This window comes from Petaurus breviceps, unplaced genomic scaffold (assembly GCF_028583685.1).
Source record: "Petaurus breviceps papuanus isolate PSGF00001 unplaced genomic scaffold, PetGlider_PUasm1.0 186, whole genome shotgun sequence".
NCBI lineage: Eukaryota > Metazoa > Chordata > Mammalia > Diprotodontia > Petauridae > Petaurus > Petaurus breviceps.
Window position 1 is genome coordinate 32,321,187 of NW_027185798.1, and position 18,819 is coordinate 32,340,005.

General features: G+C 47.7%; 3 protein-coding genes across 9 annotated transcripts in view; all 3 read right to left on the reverse strand.

Annotated features, from left to right (window-relative positions):
- ECM1 (extracellular matrix protein 1) overlaps nt 1-2,022 on the reverse strand; it is a 6,799-nt gene extending 4,777 nt beyond the window's left edge. The window contains exons 1-2 of the mRNA XM_069089266.1: nt 1,953-2,022; nt 1,438-1,486 (exon numbers count right to left, since the gene is read on the reverse strand). Coding sequence (XP_068945367.1) covers nt 1,438-1,486; nt 1,953-2,022 — 119 coding nt within the window. The remainder of the gene's footprint in view (nt 1-1,437; nt 1,487-1,952) is intronic.
- A 671-nt stretch (nt 2,023-2,693) lies between these two features.
- Nucleotides 2,694-15,013, reverse strand: TARS2 (threonyl-tRNA synthetase 2, mitochondrial). Of its 5 annotated transcripts, none has more exons than XM_069090093.1 (18): nt 14,877-15,013; nt 14,555-14,751; nt 13,908-14,031; nt 10,895-11,019; nt 10,123-10,240; nt 9,924-9,988; nt 9,604-9,682; nt 7,911-8,060; nt 7,634-7,732; nt 7,191-7,390; nt 6,554-6,716; nt 6,207-6,344; nt 5,923-6,000; nt 5,525-5,625; nt 5,103-5,204; nt 4,675-4,747; nt 4,113-4,227; nt 2,694-3,125 (listed from the first exon to the last, which is right to left on the reverse strand). In XM_069090093.1, exons 1-18 carry the CDS (start codon nt 14,934-14,936, stop codon nt 2,977-2,979), a joined length of 2,136 nt encoding a protein of 711 aa, XP_068946194.1. In that variant the 5' UTR covers nt 14,937-15,013; the 3' UTR covers nt 2,694-2,976. The 5 variants fall into 5 exon arrangements, with proteins under 5 accessions (XP_068946194.1, XP_068946196.1, XP_068946197.1 ...); XM_069090095.1 differs by lacking the exon at nt 14,877-15,013 and adding an exon at nt 14,340-14,393 and having other exon boundaries at nt 14,555-14,651; XM_069090096.1 differs by lacking the exon at nt 14,877-15,013 and having other exon boundaries at nt 14,572-14,689.
- Nucleotides 15,014-15,472: 459 nt separating this feature from the next.
- Nucleotides 15,473-18,819, reverse strand: part of RPRD2 (regulation of nuclear pre-mRNA domain containing 2) — a 112,885-nt gene continuing 109,538 nt past the window's right edge. For 2 of the 3 annotated variants that reach the window (XM_069090089.1, XM_069090090.1), the window contains exon 12: nt 15,473-15,728. In XM_069090089.1, the coding sequence (XP_068946190.1) occupies nt 15,676-15,728 (53 nt within the window). In that variant the 3' untranslated portion in view covers nt 15,473-15,675. The remainder of the gene's footprint in view (nt 15,729-18,819) is intronic. The other variant, XM_069090086.1, reaches the window with a different exon arrangement.

Genomic DNA, 18,819 nt, shown 5'->3' on the forward strand with positions numbered 1-18,819 from the left:
TCTCTGCCTTGCCTAAACCTGAGATGAAGAGATAGGGAGGCTGGGAAGGAGAGAGCTGGCACCAGGATCCAATTCAAGCCAACCCAACTCTGTTTTACTTTCCTGTGAGTTCTATAAGTTTAAGGGACCACATCTTATTCACCTTTGTAGTTCCAAAGGGCCTGCCACACACTCTTGCATGTACTGGGCACTCAGATATTGAAAAAAGAAATCAGACTGAATTTATTGAAAGCTCCCAACACACATGGACAGACCCTGAGCCTGACAAAGGGACTTCCTCCACGTTACCCTTGTCCTGTTACTCGCCTCCTTCCTCTTCCATATGCTTTACTGAGATTGTCATCTGACAGGGTGCCAGCGAGTGACCGACCCCTCCATCCTGGCTCAAAGCCTCACCCCAGCCTGGCCCGAAGGGAATGTGGCCAAGAGGAGGGGTTGCTGAGTCATGAGGCTTTTTGGTGGTGGATGGAAGAGGCCGGAGCCTTCCTTGGGCCTGGATCCCTGCCACTGTCTGGGCTTTCCTAAGCCATCTTGTCCCTCCCTGCCCATGCCCATGCCATATTTTCAGTGAAAGACGCTCTGGCTACTTTCAGATCGCATCCCACTGGGAGCAGTGGTGCAGGGGACTCTTCCCTGCACCCCCACCCCAAGACCTCTTTTCTTCTTTCTCTTCCATAATTCCTCAGTCCCTTCTAAAGTCCATCCCTGATACACTCAGCCCCACCTACCTAGTCTGTCTCCACTAAGTAACCCATCTGGTGACTTGGATTAGTTCCCCCCCCCCCCTTCCCTCCCTTATTCAGGAAATGAGAGAACACAGAAGGCGCCTGGAGGAAGAGACAATAACCTAAGGGAGGACAAGGAGAGAGATTTTGGGGAGTTCTTTATCTCCAGCATCAGAGCTAGCTAAAGTACATACATGTGAGATAATCTATCTAGTAAGATGAGAAATAAAAAGTACACAGCAAACCTCAAACCCTCTATGTGTTGGCTATTATTGTTATCTAGTCTCACTTTCTTAATAGATGAGAAACTGAGGCCCAGAGGCTGATATGGCCAAGGTCACACAGGCACGAAGTTGCATTGCTGGGATTGGCACCCAGGTCCTCTGAATTTAAATTCAGCTTGTTTCCCACTTTAAGACGCTGTTTGACCCTTTTTGGTGGTTCTCTCTCCCCTAATTCCTCTTCTTTTGGCAGGGATGTTGAGGGCGTCTGTGGGGCTGAAGAAACCGGTTCTGAGCAGCCCTTCCCCTCTCTGTCACTAGGCACCACTTAGATGTTGGTGTGAACAGATGGCGGGGCCCAGTGGTGGCCTCATCCTCTGCTTGGCGGGGAAGGAAGCAGCCTTAATCCTTCACCCCTTTCGGCCAGCTCCACTTCCCTCATTGGTTGGGGAGGATGTTGGTACATTGCTGGCCAGCCTCCCTGCCCCTACCTCCCAGGGGTACCCCTTCCTTCTGCAGCACCTTGTACATGGTCCTTTCCTGGAGATGAAAGGGCACAAAGGCACAAGCCTGAGGGAAGATGAGGATAGGAGGGAATCTGCCTTTAGTCATCAATTGCCAAACTAATCAGTTGGTTTTGAAGCACAGAACCTTGGAGTTTGTAACGTAACTTTTCAGTTTACAGAGCACTCTTCTCATAAAACTTCCAAAATCGATGCAGGTAAAAATGTTGATGATGTCCTTTTACACTGAGCAAACTCAGGCCCTGAATACCTTATCCAGGGTCACAAAGTTACTGTCAGAGCAGTCTGAACCTAGATCTCACTATGGAAGACCCAGATACAATACTGTCTTTGGTCTAACTCACTTCCAGAAATCTGTTGAGCACCTGCTGTCTGCACAAGCACTGGGATGGCTCCCAGTGTCATCAGTCCATCCCCACCTCATCCCTGTCTTTGTCTCTGCCTCCCACTCTGGGGCCCCTAGCCTCCTTCCCCAGACTCACCTCCCTGAGAGGCTGAAGCCCCAAAAGCCAAAACCACGAAGACCAGGGCGGCTGTGGATGGGGACCTCATCGTGGGGCGGGTGCTGGGCATCAGCACCCAGATGTTGGTGTGTTCCCTGGAGTTCTCAGGGACCAAGGCCTGTTTCTGTGGTTGCAGTTATTGCTGTTGTGATTTCTATGTGGTTCCTCCTCCTTTTATAGGGCCAGGCCTTGGAGTTCCCGCCCTCCCCCAGGGCTTCCTGATGTGACTCACTCCTAATCCCTGGCAACTTCCACTCCCCTCCCCCAGCCAAGGCAGAGGTCACAAAGATGCCTGTTCAGAGTAGGTGACTCCTGACTAGAATTCCAGGGGCCCCTGGAGTCAGCTATTCGGGATTCTTCTTCTCTGACCTGTGGGAAGTCGTGGCTTGGGCTGGATGTCGCTGTGAGGGGAATTGGGAGGCTGGGGAACATAGAGCCCCGACATTTGGGGCTTGAGGATGAGTTAATTCACTCGGTATTTTCATGGCTGGGAGAGAATTTTAGATTTGGAACTCGCTCTCCATTCTTGTACCTCCACTCCTGTATCACTCCTTCCTTAGCCCTGACGTGGGGGTCCTGGGAGTCTGCTGAGCTGGAGGAGCTCTAAGGGCCCACTTAGGGAGCAGGACATGTTTCCAGGTCTCCCAGGTGCTGCTGCCCTCCCCTCTGGGGTCGAGCAGACTTTTCCCCAGAGAGCTGATTGAGACCAAGACAGACAACTGGAGGTTCAAGTTTTTATTGCCGTTCTTATGTCTTCCACACTCTTCTCTCACTAGACCATAGGTTCCTCCTCTGAGGATGTTAAGCCCAGACTCTTGGTCTTCTCAGGAGAGAGAAGGGATGTTTTCAGTCCCTCTTCCCACCAGCTCTAGTAGAGTTCCAGGGAAACCTCCCAAAGTTTTCTCCTGGGAGGGACGTCCCTGTTCCATTCTTCTTCCCACTGCTCCTGAGGGAGGGCAGCAGCTCAGTCCTAAAGCCCCTCAACTCGTACTCATGACACAGCTCAAAATATTTCTTCAGCATTGCAGACCCTGGCATCCTGCAGCTCTCGAAGCCGCCCAACTGCCTCTGTGATACCCCGCTCTCCAAGCTGGCGACCGTCTCTAGTGCGAATGCTAACCGTCCTCTGACTCTGCTCTCTGGGACCCACCACTATTAGGGAAGGAAAAGGCAAATTAGGTGCAGGGCAGGATGAAGCTGCATTGGTCCACTTGGGGTTCTCAGAGAGATCAGGAGCCCTGAAAATGCTTGTGGCAGAAGAAGAAGAGTTATATTTAGCTGTGCCCCTGGCTCCCAAGCCTTCAGCTGGGGAGGAGGGGAGGCTCAGATAAGAAGTAACAGTTCCTTCCCCTTCCTTCCCAGCTTCTCCAACCCATTATCACTTCCAGTCAGGAATACAGGGCTGGTGTTAGCAGCCTGCAAGAGACTGACAAAGAGGGAAGAGGGAATGTCACAAACAACCTAGGCCACAGATCAAGACTAAAGCTGTCACTCACACACACACACTCACTCACACTCACACACACACACACACACACACACATGCTGGATGTTGGTGGGAAGAGTCAAAAGCAAACCAGGAGGAGGAATGTTTGCACAATGGGGAAACCAAGGCACTAACAACCCCAGGTATATATCGCTGACACTCAATATCCATGATCTCATCTGAGTCTCACCACAGCCCTATGAAGGAGTTTAGTGTCCCCATTTTGCAGATGGAGACTCTCGTGACTTGCCCATGGTCACACAATCCTCAGATTTCTAAGGCAGGATTTAAACCCAGGTTCTCCTGAGTCATGACTTCTCCCTGCCCCAGAATGTGTCACCTATGCCACCATTCCCCAGGGCTCTGGCCAAGTCCAGGATAAACAAGCAAAGACAATTACTTAATAACATTATTAATCGTTCCTGTCCCTTTTTTTCTAAAGTTAAAAAAAAAAACAAAACACCAATTAATTCCAGAGGTAGAGGAAGCTGGGGAGGAGGAGAAGATGGAAACAGGCAGGGAAGCCTGGGTGTAGCACCAAAGAAGCTGTGTTCCAATGAGATGATGAGCCTTGGAGACTGTGAAAGAGCCCACCTAAGTTAACCGGGGAGAGAATGTTGGAGAACAGCTCTGCCCCCTCTGGAACCACTCACCAAACTGGAAGTTATACTGGGAAAGCTGGGCCCGCCGCACTCTCCGGCCAAGGGTCAGGCTTGGGTCCTTGTCTAAATCACCCACCAGGCCTGCGGCTTGCAGGGCTCCCTGCACCTGGTGAGACGATTTGTGAAGAGATGGCGAGTCACTGAATGCCTGGGCCTGCCAAGCCCACCCGCGGCCGCGTACCATTCCTCTCCTGATTGGACGACTAGCTCTTCACTCAGCGGGGCCTCCCACCCCCATCTCCAAGCATTCACAAAGTCCATTCCCAGGGCAGACAGTCCACTCCCTCATTTCAGACTCCCCAAGATGCAGGTGTCTCTAGTTCAGGAAGCCTTCCCTTTTCAAATTCCCTTTAATTATACTGATCTGGGTAAATGCCATATTCCCCCAACAGAAGGTAAGCTCTCTGAGGGAGGGGACCATTCATTTTTGTCTCTGTAACTCCACCATGCACATAGTCAGGTGCTTGCCCCTCCCTAGCTGCCTTCAGTCAGGTTCTTAGTCTTGACCCCTTCCAAGCCCTAACCCCAAGCACCCTCCGGGTCCCCCTCTCACCTCCCGTGCATAACCCTCCTGCTCAACTCCCACAGGGATGACCATAGCCTGGAGTGGAGAGAGCCACAGTGGCCTGGAATTGGGAGAGAAACAGTTCAAAGAGTTACCCCTCCATGAGAATGGAATGGGGACAGTAAAGCCCAGGGAAGAGAGACGGAATAGGAAAAGGTGGTGAAAGAGTTTAGAGACTGTGGGCTCTGTGTATCTGAGAGTTTCAAAGGCTCAGATTCAGACCCAGAAGGGAGATTGGAGGCCCCCACCCCCTCCTACAGCTGAAGACCCTGAGACAAGGTTAAATAACTGGCTAGGGTCACACATTCAGGGAATATCTCAAGTGCATTTAGCCCTAGGTTTTCCTCTCCACTGCACCACGGTGCCCCATCAGGGTAGGGCGATAGAGACCAGACATTAGGGATCAGCAGTCTTACCATTTGCCTCCACAGTTCTCAGCCAGCACCCCCAACATTCTTTCCACTGAGCCTAGCACTGCTCGGTGAATGAGGACTGGGCGCTCCAGGGCCCCTGCCTGCCTGGGTGGGTGGGAAGGAGGAGGTCAGAAACTGCACTCAAAGCTTCTTCCCCTCTGCCAGGCCGAGAAATGCCAGAGAAACTCCCTACAAGGTAGAGGTGGAGGGAGAAGGGCCTGTTTGGTTCTCTTTGTATTCCCAGCACCTTAAACAGTGGGTGCTTAATGAATGGGCATCAAATTAACCTGAACTGAGTCAGGTTAATTACTTAATTACTGATTTTTGGCAAAAAGGACCAAGTGGGAGAGGAGACAGATACTGCATCCCATAGGCGAGATGCCCAGGAGTCTCTTCCCTGAGAAGAGACAGGGAAGCCTCCTTACCCCACAAACTGGAGGCCAAATCGCAAAGGCAGCTGGAAGTCAAGCTGTATTGTCCCACACTGATGGGGTCTTCCCAGGGCATCCTGGATATGAACGTCAATCTGAAGGAAGACAGTCCAGTACGTGGGGTTAGTGAGAACCTCACTAGCGAGGTCCTCAATGACCCCAGCTTGGATCATGGGTCTGAACCTGGAAGGGACCTGAGAGGCCACACAATCCAACCTCTTCATTTTAGAGAGGAGACCACAGATGAGGGAGATTGAGACTTGTCTAAGGTCACACAGGGTTCTGGGGGAGGATTTAAATCCTGGTCCTCTGACTAGAGGCAGTGGTCTGACCCCATTCTCCTTTCTGTCCCAAGTCTCTGGCATGTCCCTTCATCCATGTGTGCAGCTCACCTTGGGTCCATAAAAGGCGCCATCTCCAGGGTTCAGCTCCCAAGGCTCCCCAAATTCATCTAGTGCTTGTTGAAGGATCTATGGGGTGGTAGAATGGAGTCTCTATGGAATTCTAGGGGAATCCCTCTTTCTACCTTCAAAGGATCTTGCCCATTTTTCTCCTGCCTGGGAAGCAATGCTGTCTCCTCCCAGACAAACGGGGAAGGTGCCAGAATTGCAAGTTCTTCCCCACCAACCCCAGGAGGTTTGTGGCTCCTGCGCTCACTTTCCCCTTTACTACTAACCTGCTCAGCCTGGTCCCAAAGGTAGGACTCCCCTAGGAAAGAAGATGGCTTAGTTGATAGCACCAGATGAAAGGAGAAGCCAAGAACTGTGTAGACAGAGCGAAGAAAATCAAGGCATCCTTGGATCTCAGATTCTAGCTGGGGGATAGGGAGATATGAGGTAAAAGTTTGGTTGAGGGCCTGGGGAAGTATTCATGTCCAAGGGTCATGCTCAGAAGGAGGGGGAGTGAAAGAGTGTGACCTTCAGGGTCTTGGGGGACAGACAAGGTGCTTTGACGGGCACATGTGAGAGGTAAATAAGTTAATGGTAGGGGTGCCAGAAGCTTGCAGAAGCAAAGGGGGATAACCTGATGTGCAGCACAGAAGATGTGAGCATCATCCTGCTGGAACCTTCGAAGTCGAGTCAGGCCCCCCAGACTCCCTGAGGCCTCAGTTCGGTGCAGGGCTCCAAAATCTGCCAGGCGCAGAGGCAGTTCCCGCCAGGACCGGGGACGGTGTGCAAATATCAGGCTGGGCATGGAGGAGAAGAGGGGAATGAGTCGGAGTTCCCTGAGGAGACTCAGCTCCTCTGGCTTCCAGCCCCAAAGGATGTTGGAGACTGCCTTTTCTGCTCCCACAATGTCCTGGCTCCTCTCTGCCCATCACACATCTTCAAGACTGGGCTCAGAAGGGAGTTCCCAAGGAAGTCCCTCTCCACTCCACAGGCCATCAGCATTCACACGCTTTTTCTGTATTCCGCTAGTTTCTACCTGCTGATGGCTCTGTAACTGTCACGTCATTTAAGCAGCTAGAGCGCATGCAACTTGAAGACGAGAATCTGGGGTCCTCCACGCACTGGCTACTTGGTGGCCAGGAGTGCAGCCCAGCTCTGTACGTGTTCGCCATTTTGCTAGTGAGGCAGAGCGAGGGCTGGAGGGGATGTGACAGAACATCTAGTCTACCTCCCTCATTTTCCCAAGGCCGTCTGCAGCTCTGCCAGCTCACCAGTGTGCAGGGCAATTCATGGGCTTGAGAGCCAGCATGCCTCCTGGCTGGTGAGTGGAACGGTCACTCTGGCAATCAGCAGGCCGAAGAACAAACATGTCTTCGCTATAATGCTCCCAGTGTCCTGACTGCTCCCACAGTCTCGTAGAGAAGAGGGTCGGGGTCCTTACTTCTGAGAAGCCTCGACGGGCATACTCATCCTAGAGGAGATCAGGAGGTGAGAGCTCCCAGGACCCCAGTTCAACCCTTCAATGATCAAAACTCTCAGAGCATCTCACACCCATGTTCTCTTTTCCGTGCTCTCTGTCCCTTGATGACTGATCCACCATGCATACACACACTGATGCAATGTCCCTATTCTCTGTTCCAGCTCCTTCACTCTCTCCTAAGTGATTCCCCCTTTCCCTTGGTCTTCTTCCCTCAAGAAGCACTGCCCCACATACCCTGATGAAAGTCATCAGCGCGTTGTATACTCTTGTGCCCCGTGGAAGGAAAAAGCAGCTTCCGGGGCTCAGCTCGTGGAAGAAGAAAAGCTCCTGGTCCTAGAGATCCACAAGCTGGGTCAGGGGTTGCTGGAGATCTCAGCTCCTCAGAGCTCCCTAGTCTTTGTTCAGTCCCAAGCCAGGGATTCCCTTCCTACCACCTAGATTAATCCTTTCTGCCCAGTGTCCACCCAAGCTCCCCTTTACACCCTGTCCCTGGTGACCAACACTGCCATACTTTGCCAATGCGTCTGTGGTCCTTCGCGGCTGCCTCTTCCCTCTGCTTCTCCCAGGCTTTCAGTCCCTCAATGCTGGGGAAGGAAATACCGTACACTCTCTGCAATGGCTCTTCTGTCCCTGAAGACCCCACCCATGACGAAGATGAGTTCTGAGGGAGACATAGGAAGGGAAGGTGGAAAGGGCCCAGAGCAATCTCCATTGTGTCCTGCTGGTGACCCCAACAACCCTTAGAGGGTATACTACTATCAATGGAATTATTATTCAGTCAAAAGTGCAATTATTTTTGTAATTTACTGTGTACTGCCAAGTTACTTTCTGAAACAAATTTTTAAGTCTGGACCTTACTAACGATGGATGAATGTACTTTTGTCTCACTCCCAAGAGCACTGATTTTACCACTTTTAATAACCAATCTGATTTAAAAAGAACTTCCAAAATTGGTTTAATTTGAATATCTTGATTATTAGAAAACATGAACAATATTTCAAGTTTTCTTAAAGGTTTCTTGTATTGATACCTTTTGTTTTTACATCACCCTTATTTCTGAATATATCCCTCCCTTCTGTCCCATCCAGTGAGCTGTCCTATGAAACATTTAAAAAAAAAAGGAAAAATAGCAATTTGGCAAAAATAACCAGGATATGCACTCAAAAACTGTGATCTCCTACCTTGGCAAAGAAGGAATGAAGGCACATTTTCCTTCTTCTTCTATGGTGCCAAACTTTTACATTATTATTTTGTAGCATTTGGTTTTGAATTTTTGTTTCCTTTGAAACTGTAATCAATGTGTATTTTTTTTCCCCTTGTTTTCCTTACTTTACTCTGTGGTTCTCTAAATTGTTATATTTATAATTTCTTACAGTAAAAAGTGCTACAATGGAATATGTTGATACACAGTTCTAGAGCTTTTCTTTCTGACCAAGTGCTTATTAATAATCAGTTTGTTCATCTTCCTTACCCATTTATCCACTAGGGTCTAGGAATTATCTTTGCCAGTTAAAAAAAACCCACAGAACCCACCAACTAGTTTATTACCAAAATATTTACAGTGATATTTGTTGTGGCCGCAAAGGACTGGAACCAAAGTGAAGTGCCCATTGATTGGGGAATGGTTAAACAAATTGTGGTACATGAATGAAATAAGAGTTATTACTCTAAGAAACGATGAACATGATGACTATTGAGAAGTATGGAAAGACTTCAATGAACTGATGTAAAGTGAAGGAAGCAGAACCAGGAAAACAATATACATAATAACCACAACAATTTCAAGCAACAAAACAATGGAAAATGTATACCACAAAGTTATAATATATGAGGAGACTCCCTTTCCTTCTCCCCAACTCCTTGCAGAGGTAGGGGATCATGGGTGTGGAACAATGAACATAATTTCAGACTTTGGTTAGTTCTGAAGAAGCTTTTTCCTTTAAAAATTCTTTATTATAAGAGAGTATGTTGTAGGGGGTTGAGAGATGGCCTTGTAGTGAGGAGCACCTGGGTTTGAGTCCTGCCTCTGACATATACTATATGTGTAGTCCAGGGTAAGTCACCTAACCTCTCAGTCCCCAATGCAACTCTCTGGACTCACTGAACATCCACATTGTCCCTGGAATAGTGGTTCACTAATCCCTTCTCCCTTCACCAATAGAAGGGACAGAAAAAACCCGTTTCCCCCTCCCCCTTCCACTGACCGTCAGGAGCTTTAGTACACCAATCTGTCCTGTGTGTCGGAGGTGTGGGCCCCTGCAAAGGTCAACTGATGTGCCACATCTGGGAGAAGGAAAGGGGTAAAAGGATCAGCACCCCATATTCCTGAGCCTCTAGTTTTCTTCTTTTCACAGCTTCTAGGCACTGAGGAAAGGTTGCCTGGTGACTGAGAAAGATATGGGAGACAAAAGCAGCCACTGGACCTACTTTGCTGTCTTTTGTTGGGGCAGAAGTGGATTTTTCTTCTAATAAAAAGAACGAACTTTTAACTACCCCTGGTTTCCATTGCTTGTGTTCTTCTTACCCATATACTGTAGCAGTTGGCTCCTTTACTTTATCTTCAATCAGCTGAAGCTTAAAAGGGTTATCCTGGGTGAGAGGAAGTCAGAGGTGATATGTTATTCAGAGGAAGAAGCCATTTCCCTTGGGCCAAAGTAATGTGGGAGAGTGCCACTGTCCCTTCCCTTTGTGCTTCGCTCCCAGAGTCCCTGACCCTTTCTGACCTTAAAGAGCTGACAAAGCTGTTCCCGAGAGACCTCCAGCCGCCGGAAAGGGTGAGCAGCAGCCACCATCTTCTGACATGTCTGCTCTAGGATAGGTAGCTCTGAGCCCCGCACTGTCCTAAAAAAAGAAGTGGTTAATCTACATATGAGAGGGAGTTCTCCCAGGGTGCAGAACCCGAAATGGGCAGTGGGAAGAAGATCCCAGAGGAAGAAAAGATACAGGTGCTGTCGCTAAGTGATCTTTTAGAGCCATTAAGGGAGGTAAGACCCATTCAGAGAAGACAGAGGAACAAATATAGAGGCTATCGTGGGAGAGAGTAAGAAACTGAAAGAAAGACATAGTATAGACAGGCTAGTTAAGTAAAGTTAAGGACAATTAACACTGAGGATGTGGTCAGGAGAGGTTAAGCAGGGAAGGCTTAAAGAAACTTTAGATCAGATAATTGAAAGGAGAGGAAGATTATGAATGATAAGAAATGAAGGGGAAATTGAGACCTGGGGACCAGGGCAAAGAATACCATTCCTGCCCCTCATTCTATGCTTGGCAAATAAAACAGTCTTCACTCAAATTCCACTCTCAATAAAAAAACAGAAAGCCTGGGGAAGCAGCAGAGTGCAGAGGACCATAGGGTCTGTTCTAAAGAATCTTAATCTAGTCACTCTGCATTCTCCAAAATGAACACTACTCTACCTCCAAAAAGTGCTTCACTGGGGAAAAAAAAAACCAAACAACTCCTTTTGCTCTCATCCTCCCTAACTCTTCTCCACTCACCGATTTCCTCCGAGGGATATGTCATGGTAGAATCCACCAAAGGTGCTGGGGCCACGGCAGAGGAGGGCACCCAGAAGATGTTCAGCAGCTGCCCCTAGAACATGGGCACTGGAATGCCAGAACAACTGTATTCAAAAGAGAGGAGTAATCAGTATTATTTCCCTCCAAACTTCCTGACCTTTATCATTCTATATTTGATTAGCTCTTCATCCTTTTAACCTCAGGTAACCTGACAGAAGGACTGTAGGAGGGTGGAAGGAGATTCACTTCAGGAATATGGCAGATATATAAAAGGTCAGAGCTGGAAAGGACCTTAGAAATTTTCTAGTTCAACCCCTTAATTTTACAGGTGAGGACGAGGCCCAAAGTCAAACAGCTATTTAGTGGAAGAGTCTGGACTAGAACACTGTAACAGTAATAGAATTTAAAGATCCCCCTGTATTGGCTTGTTTTTCGGGGTGAGTGTTGAAACCCAGAGCTTGTGAATCCCACTTGTGGGATGGAATTGTTGACATGAAGACAGAGGGCTGAACTGGGAGCAGCTAGTGCTGTGGATTTAGAGAGAAGCCAAAGCAGACAAGGCCCAAGCACAGAGAGAAGATTGCTGAAGGCCAGTTGGAGCTGCCTAGGACTTTTGAGAGCCACCACCAGGAGCTGCCAAGGACTGAGGAGACGTGGCTGTGATGCGGTACTTTGTCTGTTTTGATGTCGCTTTGCCAGATTCGTCTGCTGGTGAAGGACAGTGCTGTTGTTGCAGAAGTCCTGGAACCTTGCAGTTGGTTCAAAAACCCTCAAGAAGGATTTTCTTGTTGTATGTTTATAGAAATCCTGGAAGAGGGTCTTGCTGGTGTTTTGTGGGGTCTCTGAGGCAGAGAGTGAAATGATGAGGACACCGGCAATGTATATTGTGGCTTTGTTAAGCTTTGTCTCTCCAGGAACAGAGATTGCAGAGAACTTGCCTCAGTCAAGATGAAGAAAAGGCTTCTCTTTGGCTATCAAATGCTGGGATGATATCTTAACCTTGCTGTAGCTCAGGGATAGATGGCCTTGGTGCTCTCCACAGCCCCTTTGGAGAAGGTGCCTAGAGTTAGCTGATGATAACTGCAATTCAGTTGTGATCCACGGGTGGGAAACTTTAGACTTTTTTGTGACTGACCAAATGAATGTACTTTGTTTATGACTGGAAACGAATCTCCATTTGAGAAGAGAGACTTTGTGATTGACTAAATGAATGTACTGCCCAGGGATGGAATAGTACTTGGAAATTATTGAATTACACTTGGTGAATGCTGTATTTTGATTTTCTCTGTTCTGTGAATGTTTTGCCTTAATTTGTCACTGAATAAAATAGAGGGTTATGGGTTGGGGCGACTGGGTGGTGCAATGAACAGAACACCACCCTTGGAATCTGGAGGACCTGAGTTCAAATCCAGCCTCAGACACTTAACACAAAAACTAGCCATGTGACTTTGGGCAAGTCACTTAACCCCAATTGCCCTCCAAAAAGCAATAAATAAATAATTAAAATAGAGGGTTACTATGCTAATATTCTGAACCTTGGAAGTTGCCTCTGCTTGGCATTACAAACACACATCTCCTGGCTCTCTGTCTAGTCCTATTTCTACTACCCACTCTGTTTCCTCCAGTAGTCATGGATAAATGAAAAGGGGTATAAGGAAAGGAAAGAACTGCATGTTTCCTTCTTTGGTCCACAGCATTAGACATTCCTACCTATGTGAAATGTTAATTAGGGGGACAACTCCATTTAGCTTTCGGTAACTTCATGTTAAACTTGCTTCTTAGACTTAGAAAGGTCTTTAGGTAGGGCTCTATCTTTTTCAGCAGCAAAAATACAGAATTCTCTCTCAGTCTGCCTTTCCTCTACTACCCCTCCAAATACTTCAGTGACAGAAGGTTATATTTGAGTTAGATAAAAGTCAACCTGCATTAACTGAGCAAACTGGGATGGGGGAAGGTGGAAAGCAGTCTGGCTACAGGACAGACATACAGTCTATAGTCCTGGTACAGAAGAAAACTCAGAGAACTGGAGTTTGAGCTGAGCTCAGACAATGGCTCTGCCACTTGTTACCTGTATGACCTCAAGCAAATCACATGAATGCTGAGCCTTAGTTTCCTCATCTGTAAAAGGAGAGGCATATATTACATAACCTCTAAATTCCTTGCCAGATCTAAGACTCTGATGGTTGGTAGAGAAAGCCAGTACACATTTAAAGATGCATTTCAGATACTCCTCAAAGTAGTTATGTTGGTTTAATGTCTTTCCAGTGTTGTGTGCTATCTATTTATCTTTTCTATCAGCACATTCAGATACTGTAGAGAGAGAGACAGACAGACATACGGACAGACTGGGCTGAAAAGAATACTAGCAGGAAACCTAGATTTTGGGCAAGACACTTGAGGAGTCTGAGTCTTACTTTTCCATCTGTAAAAGGGACATTGTAATACCTAGCTCTCCTCTACATGATGATTATAAAAATCAAGTGAAACAGAAAATTATATAAAGTCTATGTAACTTCCTCTATTCAATGCCCAACATAAACAGGTAAATAATACCAAAGGAAATGGAAAAAGCAATATATTTAAGGTAAGAAGATTCTGTTGTGAGGATTAAATGAATACATGTAAATCACTGCAAACTTTAAGTGCTATATGGATATGTCACCTATTGGAATTTAAAAGCTTGAAAGGCTTTGATCATGCACATGTTGAGAGACAAAGCTCAACTCAGCTAAATTTGGAGAGGGTGGGTTAGCTGAATAGTGAAGGAATTTTGGGGGCATAACAATTCAGAGTCTCTCTAGAAGGTGTAGAAGAGCTCTAGTACTTATATTAAGGGAACCAGATGTTGGGGGTGGGCCATATGGTCATGGCCATTCCCTTACATGCATGGTGAAACTGAAGCAAATTAAAGTGCTAGGATTAGATTTGGGAATCCGGCTGGAATGTTCTCTTGCTCAGTTCCAACCCAGCCTGGCTGCTGGGGGTCACTCACCGCTTTCCCTTCAGGGGAATCAAATGTCAGGAAGTCAAGGTCAGCATCTCCCTCCAAGGGGCGATCCATGTCATAGGTGACTCCATCTACCCGGGCAGCTACTGCGGTATCTGCCAAGGTAGAACTGGGATGGAGAGAGGGAAAGGACAGGGTCAGGATGCCCACAGTAGGAGGGGGACAAATATCTTGCTCTGTTCTAGGGGCTAGGGTGTGGGAACACTGAGTTCGGGCAGACTGGAACTTGTCATTTCACTTACAGAGAAGCCATATAGGGACGAGAAACTGAGATGAGAACAGAGGGATGGCCAACGTAAAGCGAAAGGCTTTATTTTAGGATGGAAGATCAGAGACCTGGGGCCAAGCGGGTACAACTGAACCTGGGCAGCTATGCGGCCCTGCGGATGGACTGAGCTTGACTCTGACCTCACTTACCCGCTGTGTGTCCCTGGGCAAGTCACTTCCCTCTGCCAGCCTTAGTTTCCCCATCTATAAAACGGGGACGACAGCAGCAGCTATTTCTCGGGGTTGGGAGGAAGGACCGAAGGGGCAGAGCCCGGCCCAGAGCCGGGGCCGTGAATGGCAGCACCCTGGAAGACCCCCCTCCTGGAGACCACCACACACCTCGGGGACGCCGCAAGGGCACCTACCTGACCTGCAGGGCTACCTGGTAGGGCGTGGTGCTCCAAGCCTCGCCGTCCACCCTTTGGCCGCCGGGAACCATGACCCGGATCGGCCGGCGCTCCCTGCGGGCCCGCTCGGCCGCCCGCTCGGCCTGCGCGGCCCACAGCTCCTCGAAGAGGCCGGCCCTCTCCGCAAGCCAGTGGGGAAGGGCCGGCACCGGGGCCTGGAGGAGAGAGCAGAGACGCCACGCTGCGGGGCTTGGGGGACGTGGGGAGCGGGGCCAGCCTCGAGTGTGGACCCTGCGCCCGGGCTCGGGGTGGGGGTATCCGGCCAGGGGCCTGCACGCACCGTGTGTAGCCCGCAGCCCACAGCCCTCCAGATCCCGGGGGTCCGCCACGGCCCACGCATGCTTACGACCCCCAAACAGAAGCTCACACAACCCTGTCCCGGAAACAGCTCTTGCCGGTCCTCTTCATTCCCACTAGGCTTCCGGTCCTAGAGCGTCCTCGACTATTGGCTAAGGAGGCCGTCACTCCACCGTTCTGGGAACGCTTGAAAAGGCATCCCCAGGGCAGCACAGGGACCCGCGGCCAAGGGTTCCGCCTGCCCGGACTGCCCGGCACGCTGCGTGGGTCTGAATCTCTAAGGCATCCAAAGCGCAGCTTTTTGGGGGTCGAGTCTCACTGACAACCTGGAGCCTTGGGAAGGCGCCCAGAAGTATGCTCAGCCCCCTTTAACTTTAAATGAACATGCAAATGAACACGTGACAGCCCTTCAAGACCCTCCGCACCATAAGCATCTTCCTTGCTGGCTGTCTCTGCTGCCCCCCACCAAGGACAGCACCACCTGGCCGTCCGCTCTGGGCGCTCCTCCGCTTTCAACCCTAGCGCAGTTTCCTTATCTCCTATTCTTTCCTTCCCGCACTAAATCTGGACACAGTGGACTAGGGCTAAATTTGTTTATTGAATCGGTCACAATGAAAATGAGGGTGAAGGGTCGTTTGAGGGAGAAATGATATGAAAGAGAAAGATGACGGACCGTGGGTTGCGCAAGGAGTTTTCATTCAGAGGTTATTTATTCTGTGCTGCTGCAGAGGTCACAGCTTCCTGAGGGACAGGGAGGGAAGGGCTTGAGTCTTTGGCCTGAGTCACAGATCCAGGACCCCAGATCTTGGCTCTGTCTTCTGACCTGCTGAATAGCCTGAAATGGAAAAAAAGAAACATTGTGGGAAGGGTTACACGAGTGTGTGCATGCAGATCAAATACAATAGGGCTAAAATAATTCGTACCAGGCAAAAGTCCTCACCTCTATTTCAGCCAGTGGGGAAAATGGGAAAGGGTGTGTGGATAAGCATGATGACCTGGACAACATATACCAATTACACTGGAAGATAACAATAGAGAGACCCAAGTTGTCTACATCGACAATTTCTGTTGGCTCATCAGTTACCAAATCTTGTTGATTCTACTTCCACAGTAACTTTCTTCTGTACCTTATTTTTAAAAAATCAATTGTTTGTTAATTACTTGTTTTTACATCATCTACGTTTCCCATTGTATTCTCTCCACTCACCCTTTCCCAGAGAGCAATCCCTTATAACAAAGAACATGGGGGAAGGGGGTGGGGTTGATTAAGCAAAACTAATCAATATATCAAAAAAAAAAAAAAAGTCTGACATTGTACAGCACTATGAGGTGCCTTCTCATATCTTCTTTGGGGCCAATTTCTTTACCTATCTGTGGACTCAGACTGCCACAATCTTCTTCACATTTCACCTGGAAAAATGCAATAATCTCATCTCCTTGCTTCCATTCTATTCCTTTCCAATTTATCCTCTACTTAGCTGCCAAGCCGATCATCCTACAACACATCATCAGCCCTACTCTCAAAAGCCATCTCTCTAACGTCTCTAGGATAAAATAGAAAATCTTCAGCCTGTCGTTTGAAGTTCTCAACCATTTGGCTCCCTCTTATTTTTTCCCAATATTATTTCACATTACTTGTCTTTATGCAAGCTATTCCAAATTGGTGGGCTTTAACTGCTCCGCCTACCCCCAACATTTCACCTACTCTGCCTATGACATTGTATAAGTGGCTTTCCATGTCTAGTATGTCATTCCTACCTTTAAGCCAAAGTCATAGAATACCTAGGGTCCTTCAAAGCTTAACTCTGGTGCTTCCCTCTAGCACTTGGACTTTCCTGATATTAGCACTATATTCCTGTTGTAATTGCTTTTTATTTGCATGCAAGTTGTATTGATTATATTGCAAGCTCCTTGAGGGTAAGGAAATTTTGTATTCCTTGGGATTGGCACAGAGCCCTGCATATAGTAAACAGTAAAAATAGCTGAATCGAATCATTAAAATTGCTTTTCACAGATCTTTGAGCCACAAGCAGCAGGAGGAGGTTCTCTCAGGTCAATTCCATCGCTACCAAACTGACTAAGCTCTGAATCATCTAATTCCACAGCCCCTGACTAGTGATTTGAGACCAGCCTCAGCCCCAGGAAATTTAACCCCGTTAGTCTGGCTGGGATATATCTACCTTCAGAGACGAGCTTTCTTCATTCATCTTGTCATGCAACATCTGTTCTTCAGTGTCATTTGTTGACACTGGAGAAAAAAGGTCAAATAGGGTTCCTTTTCCTTCCTGAGAGCCTTGACTGAAGGCCAGGAGCCCCAAACCCAGAGGTTAGACATTAGATAGAAAAACCAAGAGATGTCTCACAAACGCTCCTCTATTAGACTAAGGATAGGAAAAAGGAGCAGCATGGTGAATTCAGGTCATGGACAGAAAATCCCTAGTTTTATTTTCAGGAGATCACTAGCTTTTTCCCATATTCAAGAGTGAAGAGGCATTATTCTATTGCCAAAACCACCAGCCAGAACCCTCCCATCTGGAAGTTGAGTACGTAACTCATTTTCCAGGGACACGAGAAAAGAGGGTATAGAATCTTTTACCAAGGAAAATGATCTACATCTAGTTTCCACCAGCATATATGCTCCAATTGAGCATAGCTCTTAATGAAGCAAGCAATTCATCAAGAAGACATGTTACACTACTGACATCAATTTCTTCCTAAGATGAAGGGAAAAAAATGTGGCTAAAAGTATAATAGAAGTAATGGAGATTAAATCCCTCAAAGAACTTTGTCAATAGGAATTGAAGGCAAAAGGGGCGAACAAAGGCGCTACATCAGTTATCCTAGAGACCCTTTAGCAGGAAAAAAACAATTCACTTATTTTCCTAGAGACTTAAGGGATGTCCCCCCCCCCCCCCCCAGGGAGGGTAGGTGAGTGGATAGATTTGACCACTGGTCATGAGAAAATACTAATTTCCTTTATCAGGGTGTCCCCTTCAATGTCCTAAGACTTTTAACAGAAGCAAGGGTATTAAGTGGAATGAATCAAAGATAAAGGGGAAGGAAATGACACCATGGTCAAGAGATGGTGGGAAGGGCATACAAAGTTTCCTATCTGAAGGTGGGCAAATAAGGCCAGGAGAGTGTACTTAAACCTGAATTCATGTTTTGAATCTGAAAGGGTCCCTACCCATCCTGCCCCTCTAGGTAAGTTGCTTTCTGGTTCCTTAAGAACTTGGACCCTTAAAAAGCATATTTGCATTATGGGCATGCCACCAATTCTAGTCCCAGAATGACAAAGAGCTGACAGCCCTTAAACATTAGAATCATAGGAAAGGGAGAATTTGAGGTTTCCTACTTTTCTGTCCTCAATAGATGAAAAAGGGGGAACCTAGCCTTTGTTCCATTCCATAAGGGAAAGCTTTGTCAAAAGAGGAAGAATGTTTTAAAAAATAATGCGGCAGGTCCCAGGAGAGGCTTTTTAATATGAAGTAGAACAGTTCTAGGGTAGACTGGTTTAGCCACTATTCTCTGGATCAAACAGAAAGCATTTTTTGTTTTGTTTAACTTGGTCCCACCACCAGGAACTGCTACTTCCTCCACCCATTCTATCAACTTTTTACGTCTAATTGGTAACTGGTAAAAGATGGCAGGAAACTGGACAAGAGGGGATTAGCACACTGCTGTGTGGCAATAATCAGAAATGCCTGTTTGTAGGCAAAATTACATTTTGTAGTCCAAATAACTCATTCCAAATACATTTGATTCTTCTGATCTCCTTGGGGAGGTGGGGTGGAGTGAGAGTGGTGAAGGAAGGAGAACATTTTATCCTTCCCCTATTTGCTTTCTTAGTTCTCCTCAGGGGTGAGGGGGAAAAAAACTCAGGCTGTTTATTTGACTGCCCATAACTTAATAATGAGTGTCACTCT